Source organism: Oncorhynchus clarkii, chromosome 14 (assembly GCF_045791955.1).
Source record: "Oncorhynchus clarkii lewisi isolate Uvic-CL-2024 chromosome 14, UVic_Ocla_1.0, whole genome shotgun sequence".
Taxonomy (NCBI): Eukaryota; Metazoa; Chordata; class Actinopteri; order Salmoniformes; family Salmonidae; genus Oncorhynchus; species Oncorhynchus clarkii.
In genome coordinates, this window is record NC_092160.1 from 35252730 (window position 1) to 35272560 (window position 19831).

The 19831-nt window shown below is 45.4% G+C and overlaps 1 protein-coding gene across 1 annotated transcript in view; it reads right to left on the bottom strand.

Annotated features, from left to right (window-relative positions):
• LOC139365887 (probable E3 ubiquitin-protein ligase MID2) overlaps positions 1-19831 on the bottom strand; it is a 109479-nt gene that overhangs the window by 37266 nt on the left and 52382 nt on the right. The window contains exon 3 of the mRNA XM_071102944.1: positions 8447-8554. Within this exon, the coding sequence (XP_070959045.1) occupies positions 8447-8554 (108 nt within the window). The remainder of the gene's footprint in view (positions 1-8446; positions 8555-19831) is intronic.

Here is a 19831-nt window from a genome sequence, read left to right on the forward strand (position 1 = left end):
GGAGTCCCAAATAAATCAAATAAAAATATGAACATCTAAGAATTGAAGCTGTTTTGATCCATTACCAGCCCTGGAAGGACTTATATAATGATGATGATGATGATGACAGTGGTTTATAATCAACATGATAACATCAGACATGGACTACTTACAATGGAACAATCCGCCTGGACTTAGATGACATATTTAGATGACATAAGTTGTATCCCAAATAACACCCTATTCCTTATATAGGACACTACTTTTAACCAGAGCCCTATGAACCCTGGACAAAAAGTAGTGCACTATATAGGGAATAGGCTGTTATTTGGGACAGAGATTAGGTAAGAGTTTTGTAGTGTTCATAATCTGTTGTTGGAGCATGGCTCAGTCACATGTCAACCGATTGCTGACAACAAGAACATTTTAATGCACTGAAGTACAGAGGATTCATATAATATGGAAATCATATATTTTTTACTAAACATCATATTTTTCTCAAACTGAGGACAATTCAGCCTGTCAGAGGACACACACACATGTCGTAATGTGATTGAGAGTGTGTGTGTGTGCCTCGTTGCCTCGTCTTCGTCTCATATTGAGTTGGAATTGTTACATTTAGTGTACATAATTTAATCATTCACAGAACAAGAGCTGGGGCAACACTCCAGGGCTGCATCCCAAATTACATTCTGTTATACACACCCTGTTCCGTACACCCTGTTCCATACACCCTGTTCCATACACCCTGTTCCATACACCCTGTTCCATTCACCCTGTTTCATACACCCTGTTCCATACACCCTGTTCCATACACCCTGTTCCATACACCCTGTTCCATACACACTGTCCTGTTCCATACACCCTGTTCCATTCACCCTGTTCCATACACCCTGTTCCATACACCCTGTTCCATACACCCTGTTCCATACACACTGTCCTGTTCCATACACCCTGTTTCATACACCCTGTTTCATACACCCTGTTCCATACACCCTGTTCCATACACCCTGTCCTGTTCCATACACCCTGTCCTGTTCCATACACCCTGTTCCATACACCCTGTTTCATACACCCTGTTTCATACACCCTGTTCCATACACCCTGTTCCATACACCCTGTTCCATACACCCTGTTCCGTACACCCTGTTCCATACACCCTGTTCCATAGTGGACTACATACCCTGGGCCCTCTGGACGCTGGTCTAAAGTAGTGCACTATATAGGGAATCGGATGCCATTTGGGCCACAGACCTCATCTGCAACAGGTGAGAGTGGAGGTTGGAGCGACCTCAATGTTGATGAGCCCCGGGCAACGCCTTACAGAGAAGCAGCAACAGCAGCAATACACAGGACAGACAGAGAAAGACAGAGAGGCAAAAAGAGAGCAGGGAAAAAGAGATGCAGAAAGAGAGATACAGAGAGATCAGAGAGAGACATAGAGAGAGAGAAATATAGATACACAGAGAGAGAGAGAGAGAGAGAGAGAGAGAGAGAGAGAGAGAGAGAGAGATCAGAGAGAGATACAGAGAGAGCAGAGAAAGAGAGAGAGAGAGAGAGAGAGAGAGAGAGAACAAGGCTCTCGCAGTCCAGCCCAGCCCGGCCTGCTCACTCTGTTTTGGTTTGCGCTGTTAGAGATTAAAGCTTGACTGTGTCTCCACAAAGAGTGAGAGAGTTAGAAACAGAGAGAGAGAAACAGAGAGAGAGAGAGAGAGGGAGAGAGAGAAAGCTTGTTAAGATAAACCACGTGGCCCGGCCAGGCTGCTCACTCACTGCCTCTCCCTTTTTGCATCCCAAATGAAACCCTATTCCCTACATGGACCCTGGTCAAAAGTAGTGCACTAAATAGGGAATAGGGTGCCATTTGGGACACACACATGTCTGAGCTCCCTGGTCCCTGCACAGCCCTGCCTCTATAATCCGGTTGGTTCTGCTGCACAGTCAGTCACCTCTCCTCTCATACCCATCTTCCTCTCCTCTCCTCTCCTCAACCTGCCCATCTCATCTCCTCTCCTTTCCTCGCCTCTCCTCTCCTCTCCCCTCCTCTCCACTCCTTTCCTCAACCTGCCCATCTCCGCTCCTCTCCCCTCCTTTCCTTTCCTCAACCTGCCCATCTCCTCTCCACTCCTTTCCTCAACCTGCCCATCTCCTCTCCTCTCCTCTCCTCTCCTCTCCTCTCCTCTCCTCTCCTCTCCTCTCCTCTCCCTTCCCCTCCTCTCCTCTCCTCTCCTCTCCTCTCCTCTCCCCTCCCCTCCTCTCCTCTCCCCTCCCCTCCCCTCCTCTCCTCTCCTCTCCTCTCCATCCAGTGGGATACACCCACTGTAGTGGATACACCCACCGTAATGAATACACCCACTGTAGTGGATACACCCACTGTAATGAATACACCCACTGTAATGATTACACCCACTGTAATGATTACACCCACTGTAGGGGACACACCCACTGTAGTGGATACACCCACTGTAATGAATACACCCACTGTAATGAATACACCCACTGTAGGGGACACACCCACTGTAGTGGATACACCCACTGTAATGAATACACCCACTGTAATGTATACACCCACCGTAATGAATACACCCACTGTAGGGGATACACCCACTGTAATGTATACACCCACTGTAATGTATACACCCACTGTAGTGGATACACCCACTGTAATGAATACACCCACTGTAATGTATACACCCACTGTAATGGATACACCCACTGTAGGGGATACACCCACTGTAATGTATACACCCACTGTAGGGGATACACCCACTGTAATGAATACACCCACTGTAGGGGATACACCCACTGTAATGAATACACCCACTGTAATGAATACACCCACTGTAATGAATACACCCACTGTAATGGATACACCCACTGTAATGGATACACCCACTGTAATGGATACACCCACTGTAGGGGACACACCCACTGTAAGGGATACACCCACTGTAATGGATACACCCACTGTAATGTATACACCCACTGTAATGATTACACCCACTGTAGGGGACACACCCACTGTAGTGGATACATCCACTGTAATGGATACACCCACTGTAGGGGATACACCCACTGTAGGGGATACACCCACTGTAATGGATACACCCACTGTAATGAATACACCCACTGTAGGGGATACACCCACTGTAATGGATACACCCACTGTAATGAATACACCCACTGTAGGGGATACACCCACTGTAATGAATACACCCACTGTAATGAATACACCCACTGTAGGGGATACACCCACTGTAGCGGATACACTCACTGTAATGAATACACCCACTGTAATGAATACCCCCACTGTAATGAATACACTCACTGTAATGAATACCCCCACTGTAATGGATACACCCACTGTAGGGGATACACCCACTGTAATGAATACACCCACTGTAATGGATACACCCACTGTAGGGGATACACCCACTGTAATGAAAATAACCTCACACTCAACGTCAACAAAACTAAGGAGATGATTGTGGACTTCAGGAAACAGCAGAGGGAACACCCCCCTATCCACATCGATGGAACAGTAGTGGAGAGGGTAGTAAGTTTTAAGTTCCTCGGCGTACACATCACAGACAAACTGAATTGGTCGACCCACACAGACAGCATCGTGAAGAAGGCGCAGCAGCGCCTCTTCAACCTCAGGAGGCTGAAGAAATTCGGCTTGTCACCAAAAGCACTCACAAACTTCTACAGATGCACAATCGAGAGCATCCTGTCGGGCTGTATCACCGCCTGGTACAGCAACTGCTCCGCCCACAACCGTAAGGTTCTCCAGAGGGTAGTGAGGTCTGCACAACGCATCACCGGGGGCAAACTACCTGCCCTCCAGGACACCTACACCACCCGATGTTACAGGAAGGCCATAAAGATCATCAAGGATATCAACCACCCGAGCCACTGCCTGTTCACCCCGCTATCATCCAGAAGGCGAGGTCAGTACAGGTGCATCAAAGCTGGGACCGAGAGACTGAAAAACAGCTTCTATCTCAAGGCCATCAGACTGTTAAACAGCCACAACTAACATTGAGTGGCTGCTGCCAACACACTGACACTGACTCAACTCCAGCCACTTTAATAATGGGAATTGATGGGAAATGATGTAAATATATCACTAGCCACTTTAAACAATGCTACCTAATATAATGTTTACATACCCTACATTATTCATCTCATATGTATATGTATATACTGTACTCTATATCATCTACTGCATCTTTATGTAATACAGGTAACACTAGCCACTTTAACTATGCCACTTTGTTTACATACTCATCTCATATGTATATACTGCACTCAATACCATCTACTGTATCTTGCCTATGCCGCTCTGTACCATCACTCATTCATATATCCTTATGTACATATTCTTTATCCCCTTACACTGTGTATAAGACAGTAGTTTTGGAATTGTTAGCTAGATTACTTGTTGGTTATTACTGCATTGTCGGAACTAGAAGCACAAGCATTTCGCTACACTCGCATTAACATCTGCTAACCATGTGTATGTGACAAATCAAATTTGATTTGATTTGTAATGAATACACCCACTATAGGGGATACACCCACTGTAATGAATACACCCACTGTAATGAATACACCCACTGTAATGACTACACCCACTGTAATGGATACACCCACTATAGGGGATACACCCACTGTAATGAATACACCCACTGTAATGAATACACCCACTGTAATGACTACACCCACTGTAATGGATACACCCACTGTAATGGATACACCCACTGTAGGGGATACACCCACTGTAATGAATACACCCACTGTAATGGATACACCCACTGTAGGGGATACACCCACTGTAATGAATACACCCACTGTAATGGATACACCCACTGTAGGGGATACACCCACTGTAATGGATACACCCACTGTAATGAATACACCCACTGTAATGAATACACCCTCTGTAATGTATACACCGAGAGCAACTGGCGGCAGAAGAGCTGAGCACAGAACTCTGCAGATACACTGCAGCAGGTAACTCCGATTCTAAACTACATCAAATCACATACACTGTTTTTTTTGGGGGGGGGCAGGTAGCCTAGTGGTTAGAGTGTAGAGGGGGCAGGGTAGCCTGGTGGTTAGAGTGTAGAGGGGGCAGGGTAGCCTAGTGGTTAGAGTGTAGAGGGGGCAGGTAGCCTGGTGGTTAGAGTGTAGAGGGGGCAGGTAGCCTGGTGGTTAGAGTGTAGAGGGGGCAGGGTAGCCTAGTGGTTAGAGTGTAGAGGGGGCAGGTAGCCTGGTGGTTAGAGTGTAGAGGGGGCAGGTAGCCTAGTGGTTAGAGTGTAGAGGGGGCAGGGTAGCCTGGTGGTTAGAGTGTAGAGGGGGCAGGGTAGCCTAGTGGTTAGAGTGTAGAGGGGGCAGGTAGCCTGGTGGTTAGAGTGTAGAGGGGGCAGGTAGCCTGGTGGTTAGAGTGTAGAGGGGGCAGGGTAGCCTAGTGGTTAGAGTGTAGAGGGGGCAGGTAGCCTGGTGGTTAGAGTGTAGAGGGGGCAGGTAGCCTGGTGGTTAGAGTGTAGAGGGGGCAGGTAGCCTGGTGGTTAGAGTGTAGAGGGGGCAGGTAGCCTGGTGGTTAGAGTGTAGAGGGGGCAGGGTAGCCTAGTGGTTAGAGTGTAGAGGGGGCAGGTAGCCTGGTGGTTAGAGTGTAGAGGGGGCAGGTACCCTAGTGGTTAGAGTGTAGAGGGGGCAGGTAGCCTGGTGGTTAGAGTGTAGAGGGGGCAGGTACCCTAGTGGTTAGAGTGTAGAGGTGGCAGGTAGCCTAGTGGTTAGAGCGTTGGACTAATAACCGAAAGGTTGCGAGATCAAATCCCCGATCTGACAAGGTAAAAACCTCCTGTTCTGTCCCTGAACAAGGAATTTGTTCTTAACTGACTTGCCTTAGTTAAATAAAGGTAAAATATATAACAAAACTGTTTGAAATAGAAACATAGTTTTTATTAATAAAAATATGAATAACATTCCACCAATGAGGGTGTTTTTGCTCATTGACGACAGGAAAGGCTACAACCAAATATGGATCCAGGTAGGATGTGACAGCAGATATGAGGTGCGCCCTGTCGACCACGCCCCCTGACTTTGAGAAGCTCCGACGCGACATGCATCGAGCCACACCCATCTCATTAGTGGTAGAGAGAGATGAGAGACATTGGCTGTGGATAGTCAGGTTAATGTAATAGTTTGTTAAGACCGTTACATGCTTTTTTGCCAGAGGAAAAATGTCCCGAATAATCCTGTTTATACATCTGAAATCAGGCTACTGATAGGACTTTTGATAAATGCAGAAAACACATTCTACCACAGTGGCCACAATATTTATTTTTTTTACAAATACTTTTTGATTCTAAGTTTGGACATATAACGTTTGAATGTGAAAAGTGAAAACTATTCTGAAGATAGCACACGTTCAGTTTTTCCCCGAACTCACTTCACTCGCGCATTAAGAGGGAGGCTTGAGCTACACGCTGCTGGACACATGAGCAGATCATATACATGGCTGGAACTCCGATTAAACCGTTTACTAATTAACCTGATTTCTCAGAAAAACCAGGTGTTTTAAACGCTGCATGCTTACCTTCGATTATGACCTCACACCGATTTAAGATAAGCAGAGTAAAAGGTGTTTACATGACTGATGCCGTACTCGACCATCAGCCATAATCAGTTTAATATCGAATTATTAGTGTGCATGTAAATGTACTCATTATGTCAGACTCATTTTCAATTGGCTGCCACAGCCTTACATTACCAGTATGTGATGGTGAGTTGAGAAGACAATCAGAAATACTGTTAGAATGTCATAGCTCCAAATATAAAAGTAAACAATTGGCTGTTAATTACAACAACAACAACAAATTCACATGGTCGGGGTGGTAAGAATTTTCAGATATCAAAATGAGGGTTTGTGGACTATAAAGAGTTTGAGAACCCTTGAACTGAACTGCGCCATAGATCACAAGATCTTTCACTACTGAAAACTAAAAACTGTCGACAAAGGGAAAAGTTATGTTCTCAAGAAATACGCAGACCACGCATTTTTGTTGTTGTTGTTGTTATCCTTCGGAAACCTCAGACAACATCCGATACCGTTCTTCTGATGTCATTCACGGAGTGTCGTGACAGGCTACTATGTGACAAGTCCCCTCTATGTCTTTTCTTTTCTGATCCCTCGCTCACTGTGGCAGTTGCAGTGACACGTTGTGAATGCAGTGTTTTATCTGCCCCCCTACAACGTCTCCGTGACTCAGACAGGCTGGCACACACATCAGATCCAGCGTTGTAAATGTGTGTAGTAGGAGAGACTGAAGACACCACTCACTTCTTCTGTCAAAACCTCTTTGAATTTGGTAAACAAATTGTCCGTTTTGAAGACCTCTGTAGGGGAATAGGGTGTAACTTCTGATGCAGCCAGCGGAAGAGTATGGTTTGAGACTCAGCCAGAGGAAGAGTATGGATTGAGACTCAGCCAGAGGAAGAGTATGGTTTGAGACTCAGCCAGAGGAAGAGTATGGTTTGAGACTCAGCCAGAGGAAGAGTATGGTTTGAGACTCAGCCAGAGGAAGAGTATGGTTTGAGACTCAGCCAGAGGAAGAGTATGGCTTGAGACTCAGCCAGAGGAAGAGTATGGTTTGAGACTCAGCCAGAGGAAGAGTATGGTTTGAGACTCAGCCAGAGGAAGAGTATGGCTTGAGACTCAGCCAGAGGAAGAGTATGGTTTGAGACTCAGCCAGAGGAAGAGTATGGTTTGAGACTCAGCCAGAGGAAGAGTATGGCTTGAGACTCAGCCAGAGGAAGAGTATGGTTTGAGACTCAGCCAGAGGAAGAGTATGGCTTGAGACTCAGCCAGAGGAAGAGTATGGTTTGAGACTCAGCCAGAGGAAGAGTATGGTTTGAGACTCAGCCAGAGGAAGAGTATGGCTTGAGACTCAGCCAGAGGAAGAGTATGGTTTGAGACTCAGCCAGAGGAAGAGTATGGTTTGAGACTCAGCCTGCCGAAGAGTATGGTTTGAGACTCAGCCTGCCCAAGAGTATGGTTTGAGACTCAGCCAGAGGAAGAGTATGGTTTGAGACTCAGCCAGAGGAAGAGTATGGTTCGAGACTCAGCCTGCCGAAGAGTATGGTTTGAGACTCAGCCAGAGGAAGAGTATGGTTTGAGACTCAGCCAGAGGAAAAGTATGGTTCGAGACTCAGCCAGAGGAAGGGTATGGTTTGAGACTCAGCCAGAGGAAGAGTATGGTTTGAGACTCAGCCATGAAGTACAGTCCCTTGGACCATAGGGGCGAGTATAGTATTAAGGGTTAGTGTGTAGAAGACTACTGTACCTTGGACCATAGGGGTTCAGTATAGTATTAAGGGTTAGTGTGTAGAAGACTACTGTACCTTGGACCATAGGGGTCCAGTATAGTATTAAGGGTTAGTGTGTAGAAGACTACTGTACCTTGGACTCCTTGATCTTGACAGCGATGATCTGTTTCCTCTGGCGTATGATCTCTACAAGCTCATCACACTCCTCCACTAGCTTGGCCTCGTGCATCGCTGTGTTCACCTGGGGACAGAAACACAGCACACTTTAACACGGTGTCCAAACAATCACTAACACAGGGTTTAAAAAATAACAACAACACTGTAGCTGAGATCCTGGTCAACGGCTGTGTTCACCTGGGGACAGAAACACAGCACACTTTAACACGGTGTCCAAACAATCACTAACACAGGGTTTAAAAAACAACAACAACAACACTGTAGCTGAGATCCTGGTCAACGGCTGTGTTCGCCTGGGGACAGAAGCACAGCACACTTTAACACGGTGTCCAAACAATCACTAACACAGGGTTTAAAAAATAACAACAACACTGTAGCTGAGATCCTGGTCAACGGCTGTGTTCGCCTGAGGTAGACTTTAATATGCAGAGGAACAAACAAACACTTACACAGAGTTCAGATCAACAACACTTTCAGGTAGCGTATCTAGTTAATTTGTCATCTGTGGTTCGGGTAACACATGTTCAGATCTGAGCATGATTTATTTTTGATAGAATCCTTGCACATTCTAAATAAATATTAGAATATATTATAATGTATTATGAGAATGTGATATTCTGTGAAGTGTTGTGACTCTGTATCAAACTGTTCACCCGCTAACTCCCCCGAACACTGATCATCACTCCACAAAGGTCAATACAGCAGTTAGATCCACTTAAACTTTGATAATCACACGCACACACACACACACACACACACACACACACACACACACACACACACACACACACACACACTCACGAGAGTACACACACACACCCAAGCGCGCACACACACACACACACGCACACACACACACACACACACACTCACGAGAGTACACACACACACCCAAGCGCGCACACACACACACGCACACACACACACACACACACACACACACACACACACACACACACACACACACACACACACACACACACACACACACACACACACACACACACACACACACACACACACACACACACACAAGCCTACACACACACACAAACTCCATTAAGTCCATAAGAGCCATCTTATTAACGGTTGGTAATTAACAAGGATAAATTAAATGCTCCAACATCACTGTGGATTACTGCTCAGCAACATAACATTGGCAGATTCACGAGGCAGAGGAATCTTCTTATCCTCCCTGAATCACCAAATCTCCTCCCACTGCCTACAGCCCACTGAAACACTGAACCAGGTATATATATCAGCCCACTGAAACACTAAACCAGGTGTATATATCAGCCCACTGAAACACTAAACCAGGTGTATATATCATCCCACTGAAACACTGAACCAGGTATATATATATATATATCACCCCACTGAAACACTGAACCAGGTATATATATCAGCCCACTGAAACACTAAACCAGGTGTATATATCAGCCCACTGAAACAATAAACCAGGTGTACAGGTGTATATATCACCCCACTGAAACACTGAACCAGGTATATATATATATATATATATATCACCCCACTGAAACACTGAACCAGGTATATATATCACCCCAATGAAACACTAAACCAGGTATATATATCAGCCCACTGAAACACTAAACCAGGTGTATATATATATATCACCCCACTGAAACACTGAACCAGGTATATATATCACCCCACTGAAACACTGAACCAGGTATATATATCACCCCACTGAAACACTGAACCAGGTGTATATATCACCCCACTGAAACACTGAACCAGGTATATATCTCATCCCACTGAAACACTGAACCAGGTATATATATCATCCCACTGAAACACTAAACCAGGTATATATATCATCCCACTGAAACACTGAACCAGGTATATATATCATCCCACTGAAACACTGAACCAGGTATATATATCATCCCACTGAAACACTGAATCAGGTATATATATCACCCCACTGAAACACTGAACCAGGTGTATATATATATATATATATATATCACCCCACTGAAACACTGAACCAGGTATATATATCACCCCACTGAAACACTGAACCAGGTATATATCTCATCCCACTGAAACATTAAACCAGGTATATATATCATCCCACTGAAACATTGATCCAGGTACATATCTCATCCCACTGAAACACTGAACCAGGTATCCTCACTAATATTGTCCCGAATGCTCAGGGATCATTTCCCTTCTGAAATCTTCCCTGTCTGTCTGATCTCCAGATCTCCACTCTGACCTCTAGGTGAGGACTTTCCCTAACCCTGACATGATTTACTCTGACCTCTAGGTGAGGACTTTCCCTAACCCCAACATGATTCACTCTGACCTCTACTGGAGGACTTTCCCTAACCCCAACATGATTCACTCTGACCTCTACTGGAGGACTTTCCCTAACCCCGACATGATTCACTCTGACCTCTACTGGAGGACTTTCCCTAACCCCGACATGATTCACTCTGACCTCTACTGGAGGACTTTCCCTAACCCCAACATGATTCCCTCTGACCTCTACTGGAGGACTTTCCCTAACCCCAACATGATTCTCTCTGACCTCTACTGGAGGACTTTCCCTAACCCCGACATGATTCACTCTGACCTCTACTGGAGGACTTTCCCTAACCCCGACATGATTCACTCTGACCTCTACTGGAGGACTTTCCCTAACCCCAACATGATTCACTCTGACCTCTACTGGAGGACTTTCCCTAACCCCAACATGATTCCCTCTGACCTCTACTGGAGGACTTTCCCTAACCCCAACATGATTCTCTCTGACCTCTACTGGAGGCCTTTCCCTAACCCCAACATGATTCTCTCTGACCTCTACTGGAGGACTTTCCCTAACCCCGACATGATTCACTCTGACCTCTACTGGAAGACTTTCCCTAACCCCGACACGATTCACTCTGACCTCTACTGGAGGACTTTCCCGAACCCCGAATTGATTCCCTCTGACCTCTAGGTGAGGACTTTTCCTAACCCCGACATGATTCTCTCTGACCTCTACTGGAGGACTTTCACTAACCCCGACATGTTTCACTCTGACCTCTACTGGAGGACTTTCCCTAACCCCAACATGATTCTCTCTGACCTCTACTGGAGGACTTTCCCTAACCCCGACATGATTCCCTCAGACCTCTAGGTGAGGACTTTCCCTAACCCTAACCCCAACATGATTAACTTCTTGACGCACCCATCCCGTTAGCGGGATCATTTTCATCAACACCCGCTGAATTGCAGCGCGCCAAATTCAAATAAAATTACTAAACATATTTAATTTTCATGAAATCACATGTGCAATATAGCAAAACACAGCTTAGCTTGTTGTTAATCCACATGTCGTGTCAGATTTAGAAAATATGTTTTACAGCGAAAGCAATCCAAGCGTTTGTGTGAGTTTATCGATCACTAGACAAAACATTATGAACGCCTAACATCAAAGTAGCTTGGTCACGAAAATCAGAAAAGCAATAAAATTAATCGTTTACCTTTGATGATCTTCGAATGTTTTCACTCACGAGACTCCCAGTTACACAATAAATGTTCCTTTTGTTCCATAAAGATTATTTTTATATCCAAAATAGCTCCACTTGTTTGGCGCATTTTGTTCAGAAATCCACAGGCTCGAGCGGTCACGAGATTGCAGATGAAAAATCCAAATAGTATCCGTAATGTGCACAGAAAAATGTCAAATGTTTTTATAATCAAGCCTCAGGTTGTTTTTAAAATATATAATCGATAATATATCAACCGGGACAATCGCTTTTTCAATAGGAGAGGGAGAGACAATGGCTGCCCCACTGTGTTGCGCAAGCAAAACTCATGCGAACACCCAGCTATCCACTGACGCAATGTTATCTTTCTCACTAATTTTTTCAAAATAAAAGCCTGAAACTATGTCTAAAGACTGTTGACACCTTGAGGAAGCAATAGGAAAAGGAATCTGGTTGATATCCCTTTAAATGGAGCGAAGGCAGGCTATGGAACATGGAGCTTTCAAAATAGAAGCCACTTCCTGGTTTGATTTTCCTAAGGTTTTCGCCTGCAATATCAGTTCTGTTATACTCACAGACAATATTTTGACAGTTTTGGAAACTTTAGAGTGTGTTCTGTCCTAATATGACAAGTATATGCATATTCTAGTTTCTGGGCCTGAGAAATAGGCAGTTTCAAATGAGTATGTTTATCATCCAAAAATATCAAAATACTGCCCCTTACACTCAACAAGTTAACTCTGACCTCTAGGTGAGGACTTTCCCTACCCCTAACCCTGATATGATTCACTCTGAACTCTAGGTGAGGAATTTTTCTAACCCTAACCCTGACATGATTCACTCTGACCTCTAGTGGAGGACATTCCCCTCCCAGACATGATTCACTCTGACACCTGAAACACACGCTCCTTGAGCCACCTGCCCGGCCGCTTGGTCTCTACCACTAAATCCTAGGCTGGATTAATGTTTTATCGTTCACTAGAAAGATGTATTACTCTGTTCTGACACATAATGGCAACCAAGGGAGCCCGGCCCCCTTGGCTAAAATGCACTAGCAATTTTCTGAAATGCACTGGGTAGGGTTCTTATAAGGAAGAGATGGAGAGAGATGGAGTGGACATTAAAAAGACAATTCTAGAGTTATTGTACAGTAATGAGGTGGAAGAACATGTCTAGCTACCGATGCTGGTAATGAATGAAGGATACTCATATATCTCATATAGTTACTAGCTGGGTCTGATCTCATATAGTTAATAGCTGGGTCTGATCTCATATAGTTAATAGCTGGGTCTGATCTCATATAGTTAATAGCTGGGTCTGATCTCATATAGTTAATAGCTGGGTCTGATCTCACATAGCTACTAGCTAGGTCTGATCTCACATAGTTACTAGCTGGGGAGTATCATGTTTTATTAATGATCTCAATTCCCTCATTAAACCACAACAGCAGTGGCACCACGTCTCACTGAAAACACTGATATCTACTCACACACAGGGAGACATAGTTTTGGCAAGTTAGTACATCTACTTTGTGCATGACACAAGTAATTCTTTCAAAAAATGGATTACAGACAGATTATTTCACTTATAATTCACTGTATCACAATTACAGTGGGTCAGAAGCTTACATACACTAAGTTGACTATGCCTTTAAACAGCTTGGAAAATGGCTTTAGAAGTTTCAGATAGGCTAATTGACATCATTTGAGTCAATTGGAGGTGTACCTGTGGATGTATTTCAAGGCCTACCTTCAAACTCAGTGCCACTTTGCTTGACATCATGGGAAAAGCAAAATAAATCAGCCAAGACCTCAGAAAAAAAATGTAGACCTCCAAAAGTCTGGCTCATCCTTGGGAGCAACTTCCAAATGCCTGAAGGTACCACGCTCATCTGTTCAAACAATAGTATGCAAGTATAAACACCATTGGACCATGCAGCCGCCATACAACTCAGGAAGGAGACGCGTTCTGTCTCCTAGAGATGAATGTACTTTGGTGCGAAAAGTGCAAATCAATCCCAGAACAACAGCAAAGGACCTTGTGAAGATGCTGGAGGAAACAGGTACAAAATGATGTATATTCAAAGAAAAATGAGTCCTGCATAGACATAACCTGAAAGGCCGCTCAGCAAGGAAGAAGCCACTGCTCCAAAACCGCTATAAAAAAGCCAGACTATGGTTTGCAACTGCACATGGGGACAAAGATCGTACTTTTTGGAGAAATGTCCTCTGGTCTGATGAAACAAAAATAGAACTGTTTGGCTATAATGACCATCGTTATGTTTGGAGGATAGAGGGGGAGGCTTGAAAGCCAAAGAACACCATCCCAACCAGGAAGCACGGGGGTGGCAGCATCATGTTGTTGGGGTGCTTTGCTGCAGGAGGGACTGGTGCACTTCACAAAATAGATGGCATCATGAGGCAGGGAAATTATGTGGATATGTTGAAGCAACATCTCAAGACATCAGTCAGGAAGTTAAAGCTTGGTCGCAAATGGGTCTTCCAAATGGACAATGGCCCCAAGCAAAATGGCTTAAGGACAACAAAGTCAAGGTATTGGAGTGGCCATCACAAAGCCCTGACCTCAATCCCATAGAAAATGTGTGGGCAGAAATGATAAAGCGTGTGCAAGCAAGGAGGCCTACAAACCTGACTCGGTTACACCAGGTCTGTCAGGAATGGGCCAAAATTCACCCAACTTATTGTGGGGAGCTTGTGGAAGGCTACCTGAAAATGTTTGACACAAGTTAATCAATTTAAAGGCAATACTACCAAATACTAATTGAGTGTATGTAAACTTCTGACCCACTGGGAATGTGATGAAAGAAATAAAAGCTGAACTAAATCATTCTCTCTACTATTATTCTGACATTTCACATTCTTAAAATAAAGTGGTGATCCTAACTGACCTAAGACAGGGAATTTTTACTAAGATTAAATGTCAGGAATTGTGAAAAACTGAGTTTAAATGTATTTGGGTAAAGTGTATGTAAACTACTGACCTCACCTGTGTAAAAGGTGAAAGAGAGCAGAAAACAGCAAGGAGCCCCAGATAACAGTGGTTGGCCTGGGTTCTTTTAAAGGCCCACTCTGTGATATTTAAACCGTTCTTGATCATTTAAATGAATGATGTATACCCATTGATTTATAGCAAGAAAATACGATTCTGTTTTGTTTAGTTGGGCCTTTAAAGTGAACAGAACGGTGCAGAGAGGAGCGAAGAACTGGCTGTTGTTTGTCACAGCAGTGATTAGTGCTGCTCTCTCCTCCAGCCTGACAGATTAAACAGGATTCATGGTGAGAGGCTGTTGTTTGTCACAGCAGTGATTAGTGCTGGTCTCTCCTCCAGCCTGACAGATTAAACAGGATTCATGGTGAGAGGCTGTTGTTTGTCACAGCAGTGATTAGTGCTGGTCTCTCCTCCAGCCTGACAGATTAAACAGGATTCATGGTGAGAGGCTGTTGTTTGTCACAGCAGTGATTAGTGCTGGTCTCTCCTCCAGCCTGACAGATTAAACAGGATTCATGGTGAGAGGCTGTTGTTTGTCACAGCAGTGATTAGTGCTGGTCTCTCCTCCAGCCTGACAGATTAAACAGGATTCATGGTGAGAGGCTGTTGTTTGTCACAGCAGTGAATTGTGCTGGTCTCTCCTCCAGCCTGACAGATTAAACAGGATTCATGGTGAGAGGCTGTTGTTTGTCACAGCAGTGATTAGTGCTGGTCTCTCCTCCAGCCTGACAGATTAAACAGGATTCATGGTGAGAGGCTGTTGTTTGTCACAGCAGTGATTAGTGCTGGTCTCTCCTCCAGCCTGACAGATTAAACAGGATTCATGGTGAGAGGCTGTTGTTTGTCACAGCAGTGATTAGTGCTGGTCTCTCCTCCAGCCTGACAGATTAAACAGGATTCATGGTGAGAGGCTGTTGTTTGTCACAGTAGTGATTAGTGCTGGTCTCTCCTCCAGCCTGACAGATTAAACAGGATTCATGGTGAGAGGCTGTTGTTTGTCACAGCAGTGATTAGTGCTGGTCTCTCCTCCAGCCTGACAGATTAAACAGGATTCATGGTGAGAGGCTGTTGTTTGTCACAGCAGTGATTAGTGCTGGTCTCTCCTCCAGCCTGACAGATTAAACAGGATTCATGGTGAGAGGCTGTTGTTTGTCACAGCAGTGATTAGTGCTGGTCTCTCCTCCAGCCTGACAGATTAAACAGGATTCATGGTGAGAGGCTGTTGTTTGTCACAGCAGTGATTAGTGCTGGTCTCTCCTCCAGCCTGACAGATTAAACAGGATTCATGGTGAGAGGCTGTTGTTTGTCACAGCAGTGATTAGTGCTGGTCTCTCCTCCAGCCTGACAGATTAAACAGGATTCATGGTGAGAGGCTGTTGTTTGTCACAGTAGTGATTAGTGCTGGTCTCTCCTCCAGCCTGACAGATAAACAGGATTCATGGTGAGAGGCTGTTGTTTGTCACAGCAGTGATTAGTGCTGGTCTCTCCTCCAGCCTGACAGATTAAACAGGATTCATGGTGAGAGGCTGTTGTTTGTCACAGCAGTGATTAGTGCTGCTCTCTCCTCCAGCCTGACAGATTAAACAGGATTCATGGTGAGAGGCTGTTGTTTGTCACAGCAGTGATTAGTGCTGAAGGAAGTGAAGGAAGGAAGTGTCCAAGCGCACGTCCACAAGTCACAAGGGACCTCCCTGTCCTGTCCTGCACTCTCCAGCAAAAAGACCATTGAGGTCTGTTAAAATATGGATGGTTTTGGCATATGCTTCAACTAAGTGCTACAACACTCTGCCTACTGTACACATCACCAAGCCGATTATACTGTCAACACAACCGAACACACAGGCAAAACCAACATATATTCAAACTGTTGTCGAAGAAACAACAGAGAAACATAAATACCTCGGGAGAAAAACAATTATCAGTTTATCAACGAGGGTATCTGTCAAACTCTAAAAGGAGAGATATAGCTGAAGGCAGTGTTGCTATGGCATCACTATAGAACCCCACCGGCAGAATCACAGCCCTGGTTTTGATCATATCATCTTGGAGAGAGAGATAACTGTATGCAACGCAGCGACAACAGAAAAATTCAGGTCACACCAGAACTGTATAGAGCCCCATGCAGCCAGTCAACCCTCTGTTGTTGTGATGCATTATTAGTGAGCTGTGTTTCTCCCTCCTTTCTCCCTGAAGTGTTACAGAACAGAGACAAAGAACTCTTCCATCTCCTCCTAGCAGGGAGGCTTCTGGGAAGAAACGAGCACACACACACACACACGCACACGCACATAGTAGGTTTGACCTCCATTAGCATAGTACGTTAGCATTACCCCACATAAGGTATACTATGCTTCTCCTCAGAATAACCAAAGCCTTTCACACAAACCTCACACCAGAGAATAGCCAGCAACAAGCATCCATAAGGATATCCAATTTCTTTTTTTTTTAAAATAAGCTTTTAACAGTTTGTTTTAACACGGGGCAAGTTCTCTTGATGGCCAAGTCAGTCGCATTGCTTAATCATGTATTATGAATACAAGAGGGACAGATTGTTGCTGAGCCAATTCCGTATGCAGGCAGAGGAGGAAGACACCAGTTAGGAGACAGAGAGGAAAGGCAAGAGAGGAGGACAACACCAGTTAGGAGACAGAGAGGAGGACAACACCAGTTAAGAGACAGAGAGGAGGACAACACCAGTTAGGAGACAGAGAGGAAAAGGGAAGAGAGGAGGACAACACCAGTTAGGAGACAGAGAGGAGGACAACACCAGTTAGGAGACAGAGTGGAAAAGGGAAGAGAGGAGGACAACACCAGTTAGGAGACAGAGAGGAGGACAACACCAGTTAGGAGACAGAGAGGAAAAGGGAAGAGAGGAGGACAACACCAGTTAGGAGACAGAGAGGAAAAGGGAAGAGAGGAGGACAACACCAGTTAGGAGACAGAGAGGAGGACAACACCAGTTAGGAGACAGAGAGGAAAAGGGAAGAGAGGAGGACAACACCAGTTAGGAGACAGAGAGGAGGACAACACCAGTTAGGAGACAGAGAGGAAAAGGGAAGAGAGGAGGACAACACCAGTTAGGAGACAGAGAGGAGGACAACACCAGTTAGGAGACAGAGAGGAAAAGGGAAGAGAGGAGGACAACATCAGTTAGGAGACAGAGAGGAGGACAACACCAGTTAGGAGACAGAGAGGAAAAGGGAAGAGAGGAGGACAACACCAGTTAGGAGACAGAGAGGAAAAGGGAAGAGAGGAGGACAACACCAGTTAGGAGACAGAGAGGAAAAGGGAAGAGAGGAGGACAACACCAGTTAGGAGACAGAGAGGAAAAGGGAAGAGAGGAGGACAACACCAGTTAGGAGACAGAGAGGAAAAGGGAAGAGAGGAGGACAACACCAGTTAGGAGACAGAGAGGAAAAGGGAAGAGAGGAGGACAACACCAGTTAGGAGACAAAGAGGAAAAGGGAAGAGAGGAGGACAACACCAGTTAGGAGACAGAGAGGAGGACAACACCAGTTAGGAGACAGAGAGGAGGACAACACCAGTTAGGAGACAGAGAGGAAAAGGGAAGAGAGGAGGACAACACCAGTTAGGAGACAGAGAGGAAAAGGGAAGAGAGGAGGACAACATCAGTTAGGAGACAGAGAGGAAAAGGGAAGAGAGGAGGACAACACCAGTTAGGAGACAGAGAGGAGGACAACATCAGTTAGGAGACAGAGAGGAGGACAACACCAGTTAGGAGACAGAGAGGAAAAGGGAAGAGAGGAGGACAACACCAGTTAGGCGACAGAGAGGAAAAGGGAAGAGAGGAGGACAACATCAGTTAGGAGACAGAGAGGAAAAGGGAAGAGAGGAGGACAACACCAGTTAGGAGACAGAGAGGAGGACAACACCAGTTAGGAGACAGAGAGGAGGACAACACCAGTTAGGAGACAGAGAGGAGGACAACACCAGTTAGGAGACAGAGAGGAAAAGGGAAGAGAGGAGGACAACACCAGTTAGGAGACAGAGAGGAGGACAACATCAGTTAGGAGACAGAGAGGAGGACAACACCAGTTAGGAGACAGAGAGGAAAAGGGAAGAGAGGAGGACAACACCAGTTAGGAGACAGAGAGGAGGACAACACCAGTTAGGAGACAGAGAGGAAAAGGGAAGAGAGGAGGACAACACCAGTTAGGAGACAGAGAGGAGGACAACATCAGTTAGGAGACAGAGAGGAGGACAACACCAGTTAGGAGACAGAGAGGAAAAGGGAAGAGAGGAGGACAACACCAGTTAGGAGACAGAGAGGAAAAGGGAAGAGAGGAGGACAACACCAGTTAGGAGACAGAGAGGAGGACAACACCAGTTAGGAGACAGAGAGGAGGACAACACCAGTTAGGAGACAGAGAGGAGGACAACACCAGTTAGGAGACAGAGAGGAAAAGGGAAGAGAGGAGGACAACATCAGTTAGGAGACAGAGAGGAAAAGGGAAGAGAGGAGGACAACAAGAGTTAGGAGACAGAGAGGAGGACAACATCAGTTAGGAGACAGAGAGGAAAAGGGAAGAGAGGAGGACAACACCAGTTAGGAGACAGAGAGGAAAAGGGAAGAGAGGAGGACAACATCAGTTAGGAGACAGAGAGGAGGACAACACCAGTTAGGAGACAGAGAGGAGGACAACACCAGTTAGGAGACAGAGAGGAAAGGGGAAGAGAGGAGGACAACACCAGTTAGGAGACAGAGAGGAGGACAACACCAGTTAGGAGACAGAGAGGAGGACAACACCAGTTAGGAGACAGAGAGGAAAAGGGAAGAGAGGAGGACAACACCAGTTAGGAGACAGAGAGGA